Source organism: Anolis sagrei, chromosome 3 (genome assembly GCF_037176765.1).
Source record: "Anolis sagrei isolate rAnoSag1 chromosome 3, rAnoSag1.mat, whole genome shotgun sequence".
In the NCBI taxonomy this organism is placed as follows: domain Eukaryota; kingdom Metazoa; phylum Chordata; class Lepidosauria; order Squamata; family Dactyloidae; genus Anolis; species Anolis sagrei.
This window is the reverse complement of record NC_090023.1, coordinates 46,740,528-46,760,250: the sequence shown is the minus strand read 5'-3', so window position 1 is coordinate 46,760,250 and position 19,723 is coordinate 46,740,528. Positions and strand designations below refer to the sequence as shown.

Here is a 19,723-nt window from a genome sequence, read left to right as displayed (position 1 = left end):
TTGTCTTTCTTTTCTCCTTAAAAGCAGAATGCTTCATTCCACTTGGGATCGCAATGGGATTTAGGTCTAATTTTGTTCACTATTTAGGAAATAGCCAAGAATGATCAAGTGGTCTGTGTATATAAGCATTGGAACCATTGCTTTTTGGGAGTTGTAGCTCCCAAAGTAGCCAATAGCTAACATATGCTGGGAGCTGCAATCCAAAAAAGGGTAATTTACCAAATTTTGCCCATGAAATAGAGCTCAGTCAGTGCTGTGCATCATCAGCACTAGCCCCAGGAAGAGATAAAGATGATCTTATATTCCTGATGAATGACGACTCTTTTCTCCTTTTTCCTTCCAAATCAAGAATACAAGCTTGATCAGTCAGAAAAAGAAGCTAGAGAGCGATATCTCTCAAATGCAAAATGAAGTTGAAGAAGCCATTCAGGAGTGCAGGAATGCTGAAGAAAAAGCCAAGAAAGCAATCACTGATGTAAGTTGGATACCACTCCTGCATGTGCCTATTCTAATCTTTTTTTAAAACTGTTAATCATTTCTGAATCAGGGTTTATGAACATTAATTTATTTCCATATACAGTACTAGGATGTTTTTCTTCTCCCAGTATAATAGATTTTAGAACTCTGCCATCATTCAGAAGGATGTATGACATTCTGAAGAATGAAATCTACAATATCTTTTTAGGAATCTTCTTGCAGATTGGTTATCATTAACGTTGAAAAACCTGTGGTGTAGTAGGTGGAAATAATGAAATGCAGTCTTCAAAAACGGAGAGGAATGGATGTCTCCCTGAAACCTAGAATTAAAATTATGAAATGTAAGGTATTTTCTATTGTTCAATTTAGCGTCTCTTTCTATTTTACATAGAAGACGGTTCAGGTCCATCTCCCTACATGAGCCCCTCCCTGCCAGCCTTTAAGATGCTTAGTGGAGGACTGCTTTCAGTTCCAGCAGCTTACCTGTCCGAACATATTTCTCCTTATGAACCATCTAAGACTCTAAGATCGTCTGGGGAGGCTCTGCTCTCAGTCCTATCTCCTTCGCAGATGTGTTTGGTGGGGACGAGAGACAGGGCCTTCTCAGTGGTGGCCACTGGGCTGTGGAACGCCCTGCCCAGGTATATAAGATCAGCCCCCTTCCTTCTGACATTCTGTAAAAAGGTCAAAACCTGTCTCTTTATAAAGATAAATTTGAACAACATAAAAGATAAATTTGAAACTACCGGATGACTGGACAATGCAATTGGAAAATTATTTTTGTAAGGAGATGCTGATGATTATGTTTTTATTGTTTGGTATGGTTTTTATATTATATGCTAAATGTTTTAACTGTATTCTATAATTGTTGATATCAAATTGTTGCCAACAGTGAACAGCCTTGAGTCGCCTTTGGGATGAGGAAGGCAGTATACAAATGTGGTAAATAAATAAATAAATAACCCTTATTTATTATTTATTTATTTCCTATATTTATATCCCACCCTTCTCACCCCCGAGGGCGGGGGGGGGGGGGACTCAGGGCGGCCTCACAAACACCATACAGTGTCATCATAATAAAACACTCAACAATACATTAAAATATTAAAACAATAATTAAAACAATGTATTAACACACACCTATTAAAATCTAGGCGCATTTGATAGATCCAGGAGAGAGGGCATTTTTGGTAGCTGATTCCAAACTTTGAAACCCAGGGCGCTTCCAGACAGCCCCAAATCACGGGTTTTAGTCAGGGGCAAAAAAAAAACCTGAGACAGGAAAAGAGGTCCACATACAGACCTGTTGGTTCTGGGATTTCTGCCCCCATTGACCCCACTTTCTGCTTTGTTACGGAATTTTGCAGGTCCCTATATGGCCACCACGGGATGTCCAGTGGAAATTTTGGCAGTTTTTAAAATAAGAAACTTAATATGTGAATATGTGAATCACTGCATAATTTCAGTACCTTGGTTATAGAAGCTGTGTGGCCATCTGTGCCGACAAGTTTGACCTTGTACTTGTGCCTGGGAACTACCGGGGGGGGGGGCTGTTCCTGGGTTATATGCATTGCCCGACTTACCAGGCAAGGCCTGTTGCAGTGGGAGGTGTTCTCCCGCCGGCCACGTGGGGAGCAGGGGACTTCTCCTTCCCAGAAGCTCCCTGCGTGGTGGGAAGCCTTCCCGCCGCCTGGCCAGCAGGCCAATCAGTGGCTGGCCCCACCCAGAACCTTCAGGGGGGCCAAGGGGCCGGCATCTCCCTCGCCCACGAGCCATATATAGGCTGGCTGGGCCAGGCAGGCCCGGACCTGCTTCAAGTTGTCCTCCCACCCACCCTGCAATTTTCATGTTGTTGTATAGTATTGCAGTTTTTTGGTTATTACCTGTTCGTCACAACTTTCGTTGGCATGTGGCATGGGCCCTGGATCTGGTTGCTGCCCCTCCCCTACTGGCCAGGGAGGGAATATACGGCTGTTCCCAGGGGTACCATTTTCGCTGCCCGGTATTGTGCCGGTATTGTGCCCGGTATTGTGCCGGTTTCATCTCGTATCGGTCAGCAGCGGGCTGATCGATCTTGATCCAGAACCCATGCCTGGCAGCCAACCCCTTGTTCCTGTAAACAATAAATTAAGTTGTGGCCATGTTTTACTCCATCTATGTGTCAGTGTCATCTCTTGTTCTTATGGCGGGAGGAGTGTTGCCCATCCACACGCAAACGTGTCTGCTCCTGAATGCTGTTATTGTGAAAAGTTGTACAATGTTGACTACAGGGTGACAACTTTATCCTGACTAGAGAAACTTTGCCATTTACATGTTTAATTAAGTTTCTGACACGCAAACAAAGTTTATGGAGCAGGACCACTACTTTTGAAAGCAGTACTACACAATCAAACAGGAACACACACTTTCAAGCCAGGAACTGAACTTAGTCATTTTTACCACCTTTCAGAGGCTGCCTGGCCATTTGTGCAGACAAGTTTTGTAGTGTACTTGTGGCATGGAACAACAGGGTGATGATTCTGGGTTATACATGTCTGACGAAGTTTCTCTTGTCAGCATAAAGTTGCTATTTTGTTGTTTTTGGGGAGAATATATAAGTAGTTTTAATGCCATAGATTGATTGTTTGATTAAAATAGCTAGCAAGGGTGGGAAAACTACTACAAGTGAATAAGGAGGAGATTATTAGAATTTAGGTCATGACTAGGTCACATGGGGTCCTAAACCTAAGGAAAGAAGGGCAGGTAGAAAAAGAAATTTGATGGGCTTGCCTAATTTAGGCTTATTGCTGACTTTAGCTCCTAACCGATTATCATAATGCCCTCAGTGGAAAAGAAAGGCTTTCCTGCCCCTGATTTAGTAATATCATTAATATGCATAATATAGTGACCTGCTATTAGTGGTGTGTTCACTTCGGGGAGGTTTGCCTAGCATCCAACTTGCTGTCCTTTCAGTACCAGGCTAAGACTTAGTTCTCTCGGGGCATTTAAGTCTTATTAAATTAGTTTCTTTCAATTAAATTAGTGGTTTTATCTCCTGCTGGTTGATTATGTTTTTTAAAAAGTGCCCCTGAAAGCTCCATTGTACTGACTTCATGCAGTTGGGGTTTTTGTGCTCAGTTGGGTTCTTTTACAAGATCTGTTATGCCATTTTTTGAAAATATTATTTTAATTATTTTTGTATGATATTAAGGAATTTGTTTTATAGACATCAAACAAATAAGCAGTGTTGCTAAATAAAGCTGTAGCTGGCAATGCTTTGAATCTACCCATGTATTTCATAGCCTTGTTTTGTGTCCCGGCTTTCGGTGGGGGCCCCAATCCATTTTTTCGGAGCCTCCTGAAATCGGGAGGGCAAATATCAATTTTTGCTTTTTGATGCTGAAATATCAATTTTCTTTGGCCCGTTATTGGGGTGGGGGAATTCCCACCCAGGCTCTCCTTCCCAGTAAGTGCTTTAAGGAGACTTTTTGTTGGGGTTTGCCTCACCTTCATCTGGGGAGTCAAGGAGCTCCCTGGCTGGGACTGAAGACAGCCCTGAGACAGAGATAGAGGAGAGAAGAGGGATTGTGTTCAGGGTGAAAAACTAGCCAATTCCACCACCATTTCTCTCTGCCATTTCTGTCTTCAGTTGGGAAACCTACCTTGCTCTGCTGCTGAGGTCTCTTCAATGGAGTTAGGAGTGGACCCACTGTGGGATCCTTGGTGCGGTGCTGGGATGTGCTATGTTTACTGGGGGCTTGCCAGGGTTTGCTCTCCATTGCGTTTGCTGGCAGCCTTGCTCCGCAACTGTACATGTCCAGAAAGGCACTGGCAGGTGTGGGTGCTTTCTGGGTCTGCATGCCATACACTCAAACACTTTCCAAGGAGAGTGCATGTGTTGCGTGCTGGCCCAAAATGCCAACGCCTGCAAGGGCTTGCAGCCGAGCACTGAGTTTGAGGCACTCGCTGCAGGTACTGACAGGCCTGGGCGCTTTGGGCCTGCACACCTCACACACACTCTCCTTGGAGTGAAGAGAGAAATGGCAGCAGAGCTATCTAGTTTTCACCCTGAGCACAATCCCTCTTCTCTCCTCTATAACTGTGATGCTGAAAAGCAGACTTGGAGTTAGTACCCGCTCCCATCTGTTTTCGTGTTGAGTTTATTTTAGTACCAGGAGGGGCCTTCCCGTTCCATGTCTCTGAATGAACAAAATAAATGAAACAAATAAAATGGGAGAAGCTAATTTCACATATATGACTAGTATTTCATGTTTGTTGAATCATTAAGCCTAATAGATTTCTTGGTGGGTTTTTGGGCATAATTTTGCACTTTTATCTCATTGTAGGCCTCCATGATGGCTGAAGAACTTAAAAAAGAGCAAGATACCAGTGCTCACCTGGAACGAATGAAAAAGAACATGGAGCAGACTATTAAAGATCTGCAAAAGAGACTGGATGAAGCAGAGCAGATTGCTCTCAAAGGGGGCAAGAAGCAGATTCAAAAGCTGGAATCCAGGGTATGTGCTTAAGAGTCTATTGCTATCCCATTGCAAGAATCCAACCTCCTTTGTTGAAAGAAAGAAAAGAAATGTGTTCATATTTTAGGTGGGAGTTTACTTCCAACCAAGGTTGTTATGTAACAGGGAATATTATAAAGGACATTCAATACTGATGCCAAAGGTCTTTTAGTAAATAATGTCGAACCACATTCAGTAGACTTAATTTTTAATATTGAGTTCTTTGAGTTGTTGCTATGAAGCAGAACCACTCTGAAGACAATGCTTCTGCTCTATACATACATTTTGAATGTGCAGGTCCGTGAGCTGGAAAATGAACTAGAGGCAGAAGTTCGTCGTAATTCAGAATCTCTGAAAGGAGTCCGCAAATATGAGAGGCGTATCAAAGAGCTGACTTACCAGGTAATCATAATTAAATAGATCCGCTGCAATATTGTATATTTACTTACCAAATACATAGGCTAGCCCTGTCACAGAAATAAAGTAGAATTGCAGGAGACTTTGCATATCCATGCCAGTAACTAACAGCCTAAGGATAAATCTCAGCAGCTCCTTTTTCTCTTCTCTCTCTGTCATCCCCCACATTGCCTGAAGTAGCTCTTAGAAGACTGAGATGTCTGGATCAAAGATGCTTCTCTGTTATTGTACAAGTTTTCTCTCATTTTCTGTCTCTCCCTCCTTCTGAGCCCCTCAGTCATGCCAGGAAGCATGGAAGGAAGTAAATGAGAATGTAAGTTTGCAGATAGGAAGCCAAGCATGAAGCTTTCAGTGCAGCCTTGGAGGAGTAGCAAAATCAGCCATTTTTGTTGCCCGGAAAAACCTACAACAACCCTTTGTTGTCTTTGTCGCTACCAGAATATATCGTGCTGATTGCTGAATCTGTACAGACAGCCCTCCTTATCCACAGATTCTATATCCACTGATTCAACTACCCATTACTTGAAAATAATATTTTTAAATTATGAAAAAAATCCTTATTTTTGCCATTTTATATAAGTGGCACAATTTTATTACATCATTGTAGATCATGGAAATGAGCAGCCACCGATTTGGTATCCACAGGGAACCAAATCTCAGTAGTTACTACTGTAATGGTTGATACACAATGGATAATTTAGCTCAGGAGCTGCTACTTGAAGACTCCATTACACGCAGATAAGTTGACCATTTCCAGTCCTCAACAGTTTATCTAAGGGCCCTTCCACACAGCCCTATATCCCAGGATATCAAGGGAGAAAATCCCACAATATCTGCTTTGAACTGGGATTTTCTGCCTTGATATTCTGAGATATAGGGCTGTGTGGAAGGGCCCTGAGTGATTCCTGTTAGCTCTTTTACTCATCCTTTAGAGAGTCAAAACCAAACAGCATCCATACTAACTTGTCAGGAAACAGATCAAACATTGGGAGCCCACGTCTGTTGGGATGACAAGTCCCTACATTCTTTCCAGGTTAAGCCTGAAATCTATATTTAATGGTTGAGTCCCTTAAATGGTTCTATCTATGGGTATCAGTCTCCATAGAGCTATTCTCATCTGCACTATGAGCTTATTAGGTGGTTGCTTAGCAGCAGAGCAGTGCAAGCTATTACCTGTTTAATTACCGCATATAGGGAAGGAAGAACACTACTGCTTGTGTTAATTGCAGGCTTTGTACCGTTTTTTACTTTTTTCCCTTGCCTTTCTGGTGTTCACTGGTGGTTGTGGGACAGGACAGAGTATCCATGCACGGGCCACCCCAAGCACCATGGAAAAAGCAATGGTTGCAAAAGCCATAATGATGATGATGACGATGATGACGATGGGTTGCTGTGAGTTTTCCGAGCTGTTATGGCCATGTTCCAGAAGCATTCACTCCTGACGTAATGCCCACATCGATGCCAGGCAACCTCAGATGTTGAGAGATTTGTTGCAAAGTGAGGTTTATATATCTGTGGGATGTCCAGGGTGGGAGAAAGAACTCTTGTCTGCTTGAGGCAAGTCTGAATGTTGCAATTGACCACCCTTGATTAGCATTTAATGGCTTTGCAGCTTCAAGGTGGCCAAATGCAACATTCGCACATGCCTCAAACAGACAAGAGTTCTTTCTCCCAGTCTAGACATTCCACAGATATACAAACCTCACTTGCCTAGTTTCCAACAGACCTCACAACCTCTGAGGATGCCTGCCATAGATGTGGGTGAGACATCAGGAGAGAATGCTTCTGGAACATAGCCATACAGCCTGGATTCCAGCAATAAAAGCCTTCAACAACACAAAATTCTACATTTCCTATGTCCACCCTAACATGTCATTACTGGATGCCTCCCATAATTTTACTTTTTATTCCTTTGATACTCTAAAGGCAGAGGAAGACAAGAAGAACCTTGTAAGGATGCAGGAGCTGACTGATAAGCTGCAGCTGAAAGTGAAAAGCTATAAGCACCAAGCAGAAGAAGCGGTAAGTTGTTACAGTGTAATGAAGATGTGGGGATGTTTGGCCCACTAGGTATTTTGGTCTGTGTTTCCCATCTGTTCCACCCCGCATAGTAAAAGTCTGTAGACGTTACAGTTAAAAAAAACCCTTGACATTAGGTCAAGTTGTTTCTGACTCTGCTCATTTCCCTTTCTAAGCCAAAAAGCCAGCATTGTCCATAGATGTCTCCAAGGTCATGTGACCAGCATGACTGCATGGAGCACAGTTATCTTCCCGCAGAAGCATCTAGGATAGACTATTGCAATGCACTCTCTGTGGGGTTGCCTTTGAAGACAGTTCGTAAGCTTCATATAGTCCAACGAGAGGCAGCCAGGTTAATAAGTGGAGCAGCAAACAGGGAGCATACAACTCCCATGTAATGTCAGCTCCTCTGGCTACCAGTTTGCTATGGAGCACAATTCAAAGTGCTGGCTTTGGCCTTTAAAGCCCTAAACTTCCCCGGCCTAATTTACCTGTCCGAACATATCTCCCTCTATGAACTATTATAGAGATTAAGATCCTCCAGGGAGGCCCTGTTCTCTATCTAGCCCAGGGGTCCTCAAACTAAGGCCCGGGGGCCGGATGCGACCCTCCAAGGTCATTTACCCGGCCCTCACTCTGGGTCAACCTAAGTATGAAACTACTTGAAAGCCCACAATAACAACAACAATCCTATCTCATCAGCCAAAAGCAGGCCTACACTTTCCATTGAAATACTAATAAGTTTGTATTTGTTAAAATTGTTCTTAATTTTAATTACTGCATTGTTTTTAAATATTTTTTGCACTACTAATAAGACATTTGCAGTGTGCATAGGAATTCATTCATGTTTTTTTCGAGTTATAATCCGGCCCGCCAACAGTTTGAGGGACTGTGACCTGGCCCTCTGTTTAAAAAGTTTGAGGATCCCTGATCTAGCCATTGTCACACATGCGATTGGCAGGAATGAGATAGAAGGCCTTCTCAGTGATTGCCCCTCAGCTATGGAATTCTCTTCCTGGTGAGATTAGATCAGCCCCCTACACCCGTCCTTCAGAAAGAAGGTAAAAACTTGGCTATGGGACAAAGCTTTTGGAACAGTGCAATAAAGCGATAATAGGAAACCTTACCATACCACACAATTAGATTCAATGAAGATGATTGAGATGGTTTAAGCATTGCATTTTAATGTTGAGACAAATGTTTTAAAATATTTTTAATGTTTATGTATGCATATAATCTATTTATATCCCAGCATTGAATGTTTGCTGCTAGGAGCCCCCGGTGACGCAGTGGGTTAAACCCCTGTGCCGGCAGGACTGAAGACCGACAGGTCACAGGTTCGAATCCGGGGAGAGGTGGATGAGTTCCCTCTCTCAGCTCCAGCTCCTCATGCGGGGACATGAGAGAAGCCTCCCACAAGGATGATAAAAACATCAAATCATCCAGGCGTCCCCTGGGCAACGTCCTTGCAGACAGCCAACTCTCTCACACCAGGAACAATTTGCAGTCACTCCTGACACAACAAAAAAAAAAGTTTGCCGCTTGTATGCTGTGCTCCACCCTCAGTCCCCTTCGGGGTGAGAAGAGAGGAATATAAATGCTTTAAATAAATAAATAAATACCTATTGATCTACTCACATTTGCATGTTTTCTACCTGCTATGTTGGCAGAAGCTGGGGCTAACAGCAGGAGCTCATCCCTCTCCCTGGATTTGAACCACCGACCTTTTGGTCAGCAAGTTCAGCAGCTCAGCAGTTTAACCCACTGCAGCACTAGGTGCTCCTACATGTTTAAGCATATTAAACATGTAGGAGCATGTTAATTACCTACATGTTTAAGCATATGTTTTATTGTTTTAATTGTTTTTACGGGTTTATGGCTATTCCTGCTGATAATATTGATTGTTTACGTTAATTGTTATCAGTGTTATAATTATTGTTGTTATTGATGTTATGTTTTTGATGTTATGTTTTTGTAATACAGGCATCGAATAAATAATATGATTTGAAATATTAAAAGGTAGTTTAAACCAGAATATGGAAAACAATACAGTGCATTCTTAAAAGCCCTCTCTTTGTAGACGCACAAGATTTCGTATGTTTTTAAGTACATCCCTTTCATTCTTTAAAATAATAAAAAGGACTCATGCAAACATGCATTAAATTCATAGTGGGTTTCCTGGACTATTTTTAAAATCTATACTTAAAGGAGTTCAGGTCCACAGTGAGAAGGGATGTAAACAAAGAATGTTGTGGTCTCAATAAAAAATCACCCTTTTTAAAACTACTATTTGCGTTGCAGTTCAAAAGAATCGCCATTGGTGCTAAGCTTCGATTTGGAGGTTTGTTTGTTTGTTTTTTTTTATCAGAACTGTGGCGTGGGATGCAAGGGTTAAGGAAAAAGGACTTCACCCATGCCATAGTTCTGAATCATCTCAGTCCCATCCACAGCTGCTGTTTACAGTTGAAATAATAAACACACACAAGGCCAATCCACACTTCTAAGAAGGCATGCAGTTTGGCATCAACTTTAGTGACAGTTGGATTCTTATGAATTCTTACATTCCTTGTGCCAAGCAGGGAGTCTGGAAATGTTTCCAGTAATGTGTCTTTCTTTTTCAATATGCACATTTTCTCATCTCCAAGAGAACAGAAGACAGTTTTTAGAGTACATATAAAATCCCTGCCATTAGTGCTTCTTAAACTATCTGACTGAATCATAGAAAAGGAGTTGAAAAGGACCACAAGGGCCATCCAGTCCAACTTCTGTCATGCAGGAGATACAATCAAAACACAAATGGTCATAAACCTCTACTTCAAAACTTCCTGAGAAGGAGACTCCACCATAGAGTGTAGTTCACTGTTGAATAGCTCTTGCCATCAGGACGTTTTTCCTAATGTTTAGGTGGAATATCATTTCCTGTAGTTTGAATCTGTTGCTCTGTATTTTAGGGCACATCTTCATGGACACTATAACCTAAAGTGGTCAAGTATTGGCTCTGTGACATTTATATGATGCACAGAGCCATCTAGCCCCCAATGCAGGGCATACTTAACGTTAGGGAAAGTTGGGGAATGTTCCCAAGCTTCCCCACACTTCAGGGTAGTGTAAACAATTGAGCTAATTTTGGTCTGGAATAGACCCTGCTATTCACATAGATCAGTACCCCCAGCCTGTGTCATGTTGCCATTGTCATAATGCTGGGCATGGAGCTCCCAATTGTTCCTGTTCATTCCTAGGTGCCTTACCTAATGTAAGCAAACACACTTCTACGACTCAGGGAGAAGAGAGGAGATCTATTTCCTCCTTTCTCTCCTGCCCTCTCCAAGTCGCATGATGGCCTTTGCTTACACTGGTAAAGACATCCACTGGGACAGCCAGGAGCCCCTTGGAGCTCCATGTCCATCACTACAAAAATGACAACATGCTGCCCACAGGGGTGGAGCCAGTTTTGGACTCGCTTGCTGCTGCTACTGCAACGAGACAATAAGGAATAGTATAGCTGCCCCAGGACCAGTCTGTAGTACTGTCACACCGGACTGGCCATGTAGATGGGCCCTTAGTGATGGGAACAACAAAAAACAAGCTTGCTTCATCTTCAACATGCCATCCTTTTGAATATTAACTCTTTTGTTTACTCTGGGCTTGGTCTCACATGCAGGCCAACCTGAGTCCCTTTGGGAAGATGGTGGCATTGTTGTTGTTTTTTTATGGCTATCATGTCATCTCTTATTATTATTATTTTATTTATCACACTTGTACCCCGCCTTTCTCACCCCGAAGGGGACTCACGGTAGCCTCACAAAGGCAAAATTCAATGTCATATATACATATATATCAGTAAATAAACAACTGCATTAAATTCAACCCAATTGAAAACATAAACATTAAAACATCAATTAAAATCACAAAATCCAAATCATATTCCAGGGCCAATCCTAGTCATCATTCCATTATTTGTAGTGTCTTACTGCATTGCTTACTGACCAAAAGCGCCCCTCCTATCCCCCTTAGTGCCCCCCCCATCAGTCTTCCCCCCCTCAGTTCCATACCTGTTACAGCAACCTGTGTTGTTAAATTGTGATTTTAAAATGTTTTCTAATCTGGTTTTTTTCTATATAACTGCTTCACTGGGGAACTGCATTTCCCTTCCCAGGGTGCTTGTGGCCCACTTTGTGCTGGTCAGTGACCATAATGAAGTTTTGTATCGTATTGTATTGTACTGATCAAAAGCTTGTTCCCAGAGCCATAGCTTTAGTTTCTTCCCGAAGGTCAGGAGGGAGAGGGGGTGATCTAATTTCACTAGGGATGGAGTTCCATAGACGAGGGGCCACCACTGAGAAGGTCCTGTCTCTTGTCCTCACCAATTGTGTTTGTGGGGGGGGGTGTGTGGAACTGAGAGCAGGGCCTCCCCCAACCATCTTAGCCTCCGAGGTGGATCATAGAGCCTCCGAGGTGGATCATGGGCTGGAACCGTTTAGGGCTTTATAGGCTAAAGGCAGTACTTCGAATTGTGCTCGGTAGCAAACTAACAGCCAGTGGAGCTGGCACAGCAGGGGAGTTGTGTGCTACCTGTACATTGCCCCCCGATGTGAGGAATCTGGCTGCCGCCTATTGTACCAATTGAAACTTCCAAACAGTCTTCAAAGGCAACCCCATATAGAGCATGTTGCAGTAGTCCATTTGGGATGATCTTAACCTTCTCTTCTCCAGGCTAAACATACCAGACTCCCTAAGACTCTTATCATATACCATGTTGGTCATCCTTCTGTGACATGAGGGGCTAGCAATAATTTTTTTTTCTGTGCATCAGGAAATGGAACCACATTTGGCCTTAATTTTTCCTTCTTTTCTGGGCACTCTGCAGGACTGATTGGTAATGGTTCATGGACCAGCATGAGTCTGTGGACCTCCTCTTAAGTAACATTGCCTATGACAGTTTAAAACTGAGAGAACTCCCTTGCTCATGGGGTAGTCTTTCCCTTATGCTGTATATTGTGTCTGCACACATACATCATACAAAAAGAATATTTCTTATCGGCCATTCCAGCTTGTTCAAAAAATATAATTTCATAATTATGCTTGTGAATTACACCTGGAACTCACACCTGAATGTAAAAGGGAATGAGTCTTAAAATGTATTGCTTACAATCAAAAAGCTAAATACAGTTTCATTATTTCCACAGAACAGAAAATGAATTATATGTTGGCACAGAATCATTTGTCTTAGCATTCAACTGCATGACAAATGATGCCACTCTGTTGTAAAACATTTCATTTTGTGTTCTGCTTTTGCCTCAGTAAATATCATAGATAGATCTGACTTAATGCACTAAAGATCAGAAACAACGTCTGTTTCTGCTTTAATTTAATTGAAAAGCTGTAGTACAGGCACAAATTGTATAAGGCAATTTGCGGTGGGGGCAGGGGTTCCTTCTAAAATGAAGGTTCTCAAAGGGTGAGACAGACTTATACTTACATGCTGCTAGGGCAAGTATAAGCACACATTAAAATGTCTGTATCCTCGTCACAATGCAGAATTATTGCACCACAATTCCACATAAACTGCCATAGCAACATCCTATGAAATCCTGGGATTTGCATTTTAGAGAGAGGTATTTAGTATTCTCAGCCAGAGAACTTTATTCCCTCATGAAACTTCAAATTCCAAGATTCCATAGGATGGAACCACAGCAATTAAAATGGAATCTTAGCACTGTAATTGTGTATCCAAAGGACCCCTGGCTCCAGATTTGGTAACTTCTGCCACTTGATTTTTTTTATTATCCCATAGTTATTCATTGGGAGACTTGCAGTAACAACATTTGAGAGTTTTCTGTATCAATATCATTCCTTTTCTTTTCTTTCCCCTTCCTTACAGGAGTGGGAGTTTTTGTAGCCTATCTTTGTTGGGTATGATTGGGGATGTGATCAACATATGTGGAAAGGAACAAATGGTGGAATGAGGGCACTTAGGCCAGTTATCAGTGGCCTGCTTCATGTTGCAAAAGACTACTACTTGCCAGATTACGGTAATGATTTTTTTTCATGTTGCTTTGTTTCTTTTTTGTCCCCTAACAGGAAGCTCAAGCAAACCAATACCTTGCAAAGTACAAGAAACAACAGCATGAGTTGGATGATGCTGAAGAAAGAGCAGAAATAGCAGAATCCCAGGTCAATAAGCTGAGGACCAAGTCAAGAGACATAGGCATGAAAAAGGTATGTCATTTTAATCAGATGAATTTGTTAATCAGATGAATAATCTTGTTGACATTGCCCCCCTGATGTGCAATGGGATGTTGCTGCCAATTGTGAGAGAAATAAGGTCAAACACTGAGGAAGCCACCACTATATGGCTATTAGCCCCCTCCCAGTAGACTTAAATCAAGGAAAGGTTTCATGAGAACCACCAGTCCTCTTAATGATTTCCCAGCAACAGTAAGAATATTCCTGTGGGCAGCAAAATCAGGCAATTCCAACAGGATGCGCCCCCCCCCCCCCCAGGAGGATCTTCCTCTAGGGGCAACTTGAAAGTCTCTGAACAGACTTAAAAGTGGAGTTGGCAGATCGAGAAACAGTTTGTTCTATTTAGTCAGAATAGTGGAGTTTGAATTTGGATGCAAGGCTTGTGGATATAATGTCTGAGTTTAAAATGTTTCCAACCTCAGAGCCACAAATGCTGTTGGGCTGCAATTCCCATTATCCCCAACCCACATGGTGGATAATCAAAAGTGATGGTAGTTATTGTTCAATAACATCTGGGACCCAAACTAGGTAAAAATTAAATAGCACCCTAAAAATATATTGTTGGCCCTCCATGGATTCTCCATCCATTGATTTAATGGCCCTCTGAGAGCAATCATAAGGCTGATGTAGCCCTCAGTGAAAATGAATTTGACACCCCTGCTCTAGTGTGTTGATTTTTTTTCCATGTCAGGGGCAACTTGAGAAACTGCAACTCGCCTCTGGTGTGAGAGAATTGGCCATCTGCAAGGATGTTGCCCAGGGGATGCCCAGATGTTTTGATGTTTAACCATCCTTGTGGGAGGCTTCTCTCATGTTCTTGCATGGAGAGCTGGAGCTGATAGAGGAAGCTCATCTGTACTCTCCCTGGATTTGAACCTCCGACCTATCGGTCTTCAGTCCTGTCAGCACAAGGGTTTAACCCATTGTGCCACAGGGGCTCTGTTAGTGTGTTGATGATCAGCATTAGCTAGGGTTGAAGGGAATTGTAGGCAGGAGGTTGGACTGAATGGCCCATGTGGTCCCTTCCAACTCTATATTCTATGATTCTATAATTAGATGAAATGTCTCTCCCTCCTCCCCACTGCTCACACTGTAGGCCCTAGGAAACCATTTGACTGTGGGATTTAAAAGTTCTACACCAAAAGCCTATTAACAATATGTTATTTAAGTCTAGGCTAAACTCACTGATGCTTGCCTACTACATATTAATTATCCAAGATAAATGTTTATGCCCCTGTAATGGTGCCTTTGGAAGGACTATAATTTATTAATTCATAAAATTTCAATTTGAGACTGGAAGGGCTGACAATGGATTTTGTTAGGATGTGGATTACACCCGAACACATTTAAAATTGGCAGTTAACATCTTTAGTTTGTGCTGATTTAAATTATTTTGGCAGCTACTATTCATATTTTCTATGTGGTTTTTTTAATCAGCATTATTTCCTCTAATGATGGGTACTGAGAAAAATTGTATTCGCTAATAAAAGCTCCCGAATGAAAGCTCCCACGGAACAGTAGAGGCTAAGAAAGAGGACTCTGCTGGCACAGAGCTGATTCGTATGATGCTGTTGTCATGGCCACTATTCTGGGGGCTCTGTGGGGGGATGCTGGAGTGGGAAAGCATGAAGCCTTGCTGCCGGAGTGGAACAGCAGAGCTCCTACTCTCCCAGGATGTCTGTAGCAAGTGCGGTAAAAACACAACCACTTCCTCCGCGGGTGAGGAAAGGGCCTGCAGCTCCTGCAGCTCCTCCTTGTGAGTTTACAACTCTGTAATAAAAGCAACGTTTTATTTCACAATGCAGAGTGGAGGTGGCAAATCTTAGCAATTTTTGGAAACTTGGAGGCGGCTAATTCTTAGCCAACTCAAAACATGAAGAAGCTGTGTACAATATATTGTTCCCCTTCTTCCTTTCTTGTAAATATTACAGAACCACACCTGTGAATGAAGAATCATGCTGGCTCAGGTTAAAGATCATTCTAGTCCAGCATCCTGTGGACACACATACACAACTGTGAGAAGCCCAGAAAGGAGAATGTGAAGTTTACAGAGTCTGTTTTTCATGTTGACGCCTGACAACTGGCACTGACAGGTGTCGTGTTTCTAATCCTAAAGGGAATCCAGAGCATGCCAGACTCTAGATAGCTCATTAAATAAAAGTTGTCTTATTTTTCCCTGGAAGCATATGAGGTGACACAATACTCCCCCCCCCCCCCCCAAAGCTACACTGAACATCCAAAGCCTCGTTCTAGCAGAGGAATTTGTTCTTCATTTCACCTTTCAAATTTCTATTCCACAATACCATTCAGATTGGGCTGAGGAAATCCATAGAGATAAAATGTGTGTGTGCGTGTTTACTTAACATATCTTGCTACACCAGGCCTCTAGACTTTTTGGAAACCAAGGTTGTTCATAATTAAAAACGTTCTTAATTCCAAATGGCCTGCCCTGCCAATAGCTAATATTTGAAGAGACGTACACTGTGCTTTTTAATAATGTTGAAGATGCTCTAACTTTTATCATTGCAATGCTTGCCAGTTATTAAGCCTCTTCCTTCAACACAGCCATATTCCTCCTGCATTATCTTTTGAAGCCTGGCAATCTCTTATTCCTGCCCAGCGCTTTGTATACAATCTCACATTTCCATAGCATCTTGGGCTGCAAATTCTGGGCATCATGCAAAGCAGCAAAGTGTTGATCATTTGTGATGGTGTTTTTATTGATAGAATGGAGATGGGATGCTTCTTAGATATTTTACCTCAGGTGCCAAAATAACTTGGCTGCATTTGGATATTTTCACTTGAGTGAGTTATTGGTGGTTGGAGATTATATTGATCTTCTTTTTTAAGACAACAAACTTCCTTGAGTTGGGTTGCTTTCTCCCATCTCCCAAAATATGTATTTATTTATTTCTGACATTTATATCCCGTCCTTCTCACCTCCGCTGCGGGGGGGGGGGGGGGGGAGTGGACTCAGGGCAGCTCACAACTGGCAACCATTAGATGCCACACAAACAATAGTAATAAAATCACAATTAAAACATTAGTTAAAGATATTAATTATAAACATCCATTTAAAAATTTAAAAATCCAAATCCAAAGTCATAATCCAAGGTCTGTCCACTGTCAATCACATAATCATTTACATTATTATTGCTGCATCTGCTGCTCGAATGCGTGATCCCACAACCATGATTTAAGTTTTTTCCTAAAGGATAGGAGAGAGGGGATGACCTGATTTCATTAGGGAGTAAGTTCCACAGACAGGGGCCACCACCGAGAAGGCCCTGTCTCTCGTCCCCACCAATTGCACTTGCAAGGATGGCAGGATTTGGACTGACTTGCTGATATTGTCTTTTTATAGCCTGATTCCCTATATTCTAGTTCACAAAATTTGCCCACATTTGTTTGCTACACCCTTAAACTTGATACAGATATCATATCTGAGTAGAATATGTGTGTAAGGCAGGAATGTCAATTCCATGACGGTAAGCTTCAGCCCTTGAGTTAATGCATGCCAGATTATCAATAATAATATTCACCTTCATTGCACAGAGTTTATAGACATGAAGGTGATTAGAACCATTTCACTTTTTGAGCATCTGCAAGTAATGTCAACTCGCCATTCCATGGTATTGGGATGGTGAATTCACTCAAGGTTTTAGATGAATTTGAAAGGACCTAACCGTAGTGCTGAACCCTGCCTCTGGAATAGGTTCACCACCTTAGGCCCCTTCTACACTGTCCCAAATCTGATCCCAGGTTATCAGTGTTGAACTGGATTATATGAGTCTCTACTGCCAAATAATCTGGGATAATCCAATCATCTGGGATCGAATCATGATATATAGGACAATGTACGGTTCCGGTCCAGTGTATCTGTCCGAACGTATCTCCCGCTACGTCCCACCTCGGAGCTTGAGATCATCTGGGGAGGTCCTGCTCTCGACCCCACCACTCTCACAAGTGAGGCTGGTGGGGACGAGGAGCAGGGCCTTCTCAGTGGTGGCCCCTCACCTGTGGAACTCACTCCCCGGGGAAATCAGAGCATCACCATCCCTCCTCTCCTTCAGGAGGAGGGTGAAAACTTGGTTGTGGGACCAGGCCTTTGGGCAACCAGGCAATTAAAGACCAGCAGGATGGACAAAATGGTATTAAAAACGGAACTATGAGACAGCAAACACTGACAATGTAAGGGAGGAATTTAGGTTTGTATTGATTTTATTGATTTTATTGATTTTTACTGGAATAATGCATGAAGCTGTTAGTAATTGTGAAATTTTACTGTAAGTTGTGATGATTGTTGTGATGCTGGCATCTAATTGTTGCCTTTACTGTGTAAGCCGCCCTGGGTCCCCTTCGGGGTGAGAAGGGCGGGGTACAAGAACCCCAAATAAATAAGACAATGTAGAAGGAGCCTTAGATAGTCCATTCAAAATTTAGATTAGCACCCTGGATAGATTCCGGCTACCACTGTCTGAATTATTGCAGCCGAATATATATAAATATTCCACATGTGTTCCTTGCAACATTGAGGAAACATTTTGATTTCATCTTTACCTTGGTTTCATATGTCCCTCTCCATCACCAGCACACACACACACATACGCAAATCATGCTAGGTAGGAGGTGCCTGGCATGACAGCTCTTTTAATGGATGGACATATTAAGAAACTAAGGGTAAATGGATATCAGGGAGCAGAGTGAGAAACTCATTTTATATAATACCTATATGTTTATTTGATCAATGAATATTTACTCAGAAATAAGTTTCTCTGGTTCAGCGGGTATAAAGGACTGCTGCTATAAGAAGCAATATAATGATTTCTGTTGTGCTTCAACTATGCTATTATCTTTTATAATGCATTTCAGGTCCATGATGAGGAGTGAACGCATTTTACCTTAAATAGCTAGTGGCTGAATGGTGTTTGCCTAGAGAGCATCCGTCTAATGCCGGAGCAGAAGAAAACAGACACCCTGAAAAATAAAGATCAAATCAATATTTAATGTTTGCCTTCTATTTCTTATTGAGTTATATTTTTCCAATCCCTGATGATAAAATAAGGGAAAATAGCTTCTGTTAAATCTTATATTAATTCTTATTTTCTAGTGTCAGAGAAAGAAGACCTGAGTTGGACAGATCCCAAACACATCTCAAGGCTTGAAAATCAAATAATCTTTTATGAATGGAATAGAGTAACTCTACTGAGCATGTGGGCAAGGCAAGCTCTGAAAATCCAGTGGCCTAATATGGTTTTCACATTTCCCAATATCTAAACCAGCAGTTGAGCTTTGGTTTTCTATTTTGTTGGAAAACAAAGCAAGGTGCAACATGCCTAGTTGCTACTCCTGGAGGCTTCCTAAAATAAAAATAGCAGGTTTTCCCCACGAAACTTTATTTTTAAAAAGAGGGAGGATTCTCCAGCTTCCGGGGAGGGACTAGGAGCTATTTAAAGACTCTGGGAGTGAATTTTTTTTACAGCACTTATATTCCACCCTTCTCACCCCAAAGGAGATTCAGGGCAGATCAAAGAACACATATACATTCAGTGCTGATTATACAGTGACAAGGCAGACAACAGACAGGTATATTTCTCCTTTTTTCTCATCATCCAGCATTTTTTGAAGGCTGTGCTCAGTTCTGTCCACAGGGGGTGCGGTCGCTCCATCTCCTTGCCAAAGCCCTTTCTTTGTTCGTAAACTTTTTCCTCCGAAACACTGTGCCTAAAATACCTCCCCGCTTAATGTGGTTCCTATTCATCTACTCACATTGGTGTTTTTGATCCACTAGGTAGGCGAGAAGCTGGGCTGAAGGTCAAGAGTTCACCCTGACCCAACTTCAAACTGTCAACCTTTTAGTTGGCAATATTTACTGTAGCTGCAGCTGGTGATTAACCTGCTTTGCTAAAGCCGACCTTAAAAAGGCCATTTGCCAGCAATAAGATTCCCATCCTTGGGTTTAGAGCATAACACTGAAACATTCTAGTACACAAGAACACACATCTATTGCTCACACTGCACTTCTTTGTGTGAGATCAAGGAAAGGGTTTTTCAATTGAAGTCATTTG

The 19,723-nt window shown here is 42.1% G+C and overlaps 1 protein-coding gene across 2 annotated transcripts in view; it reads left to right on the top strand.

Moving 5' to 3' along the window:
* The window catches only part of MYH15 (myosin heavy chain 15), a 173,673-nt gene extending 155,011 nt beyond the window's left edge, over nt 1-18,662 (top strand). For both annotated transcript variants that reach the window (XM_060770659.2, XM_067466643.1), the window contains 6 exons: nt 350-475; nt 4,803-4,973; nt 5,271-5,375; nt 7,317-7,412; nt 13,491-13,628; nt 18,528-18,662. In XM_060770659.2, the coding sequence (XP_060626642.2) occupies nt 350-475; nt 4,803-4,973; nt 5,271-5,375; nt 7,317-7,412; nt 13,491-13,628; nt 18,528-18,545 (654 nt within the window). In that variant the 3' untranslated portion in view covers nt 18,546-18,662. The remainder of the gene's footprint in view (nt 1-349; nt 476-4,802; nt 4,974-5,270; nt 5,376-7,316; nt 7,413-13,490; nt 13,629-18,527) is intronic.
* Nucleotides 18,663-19,723: the final 1,061 nt, after the last annotated feature.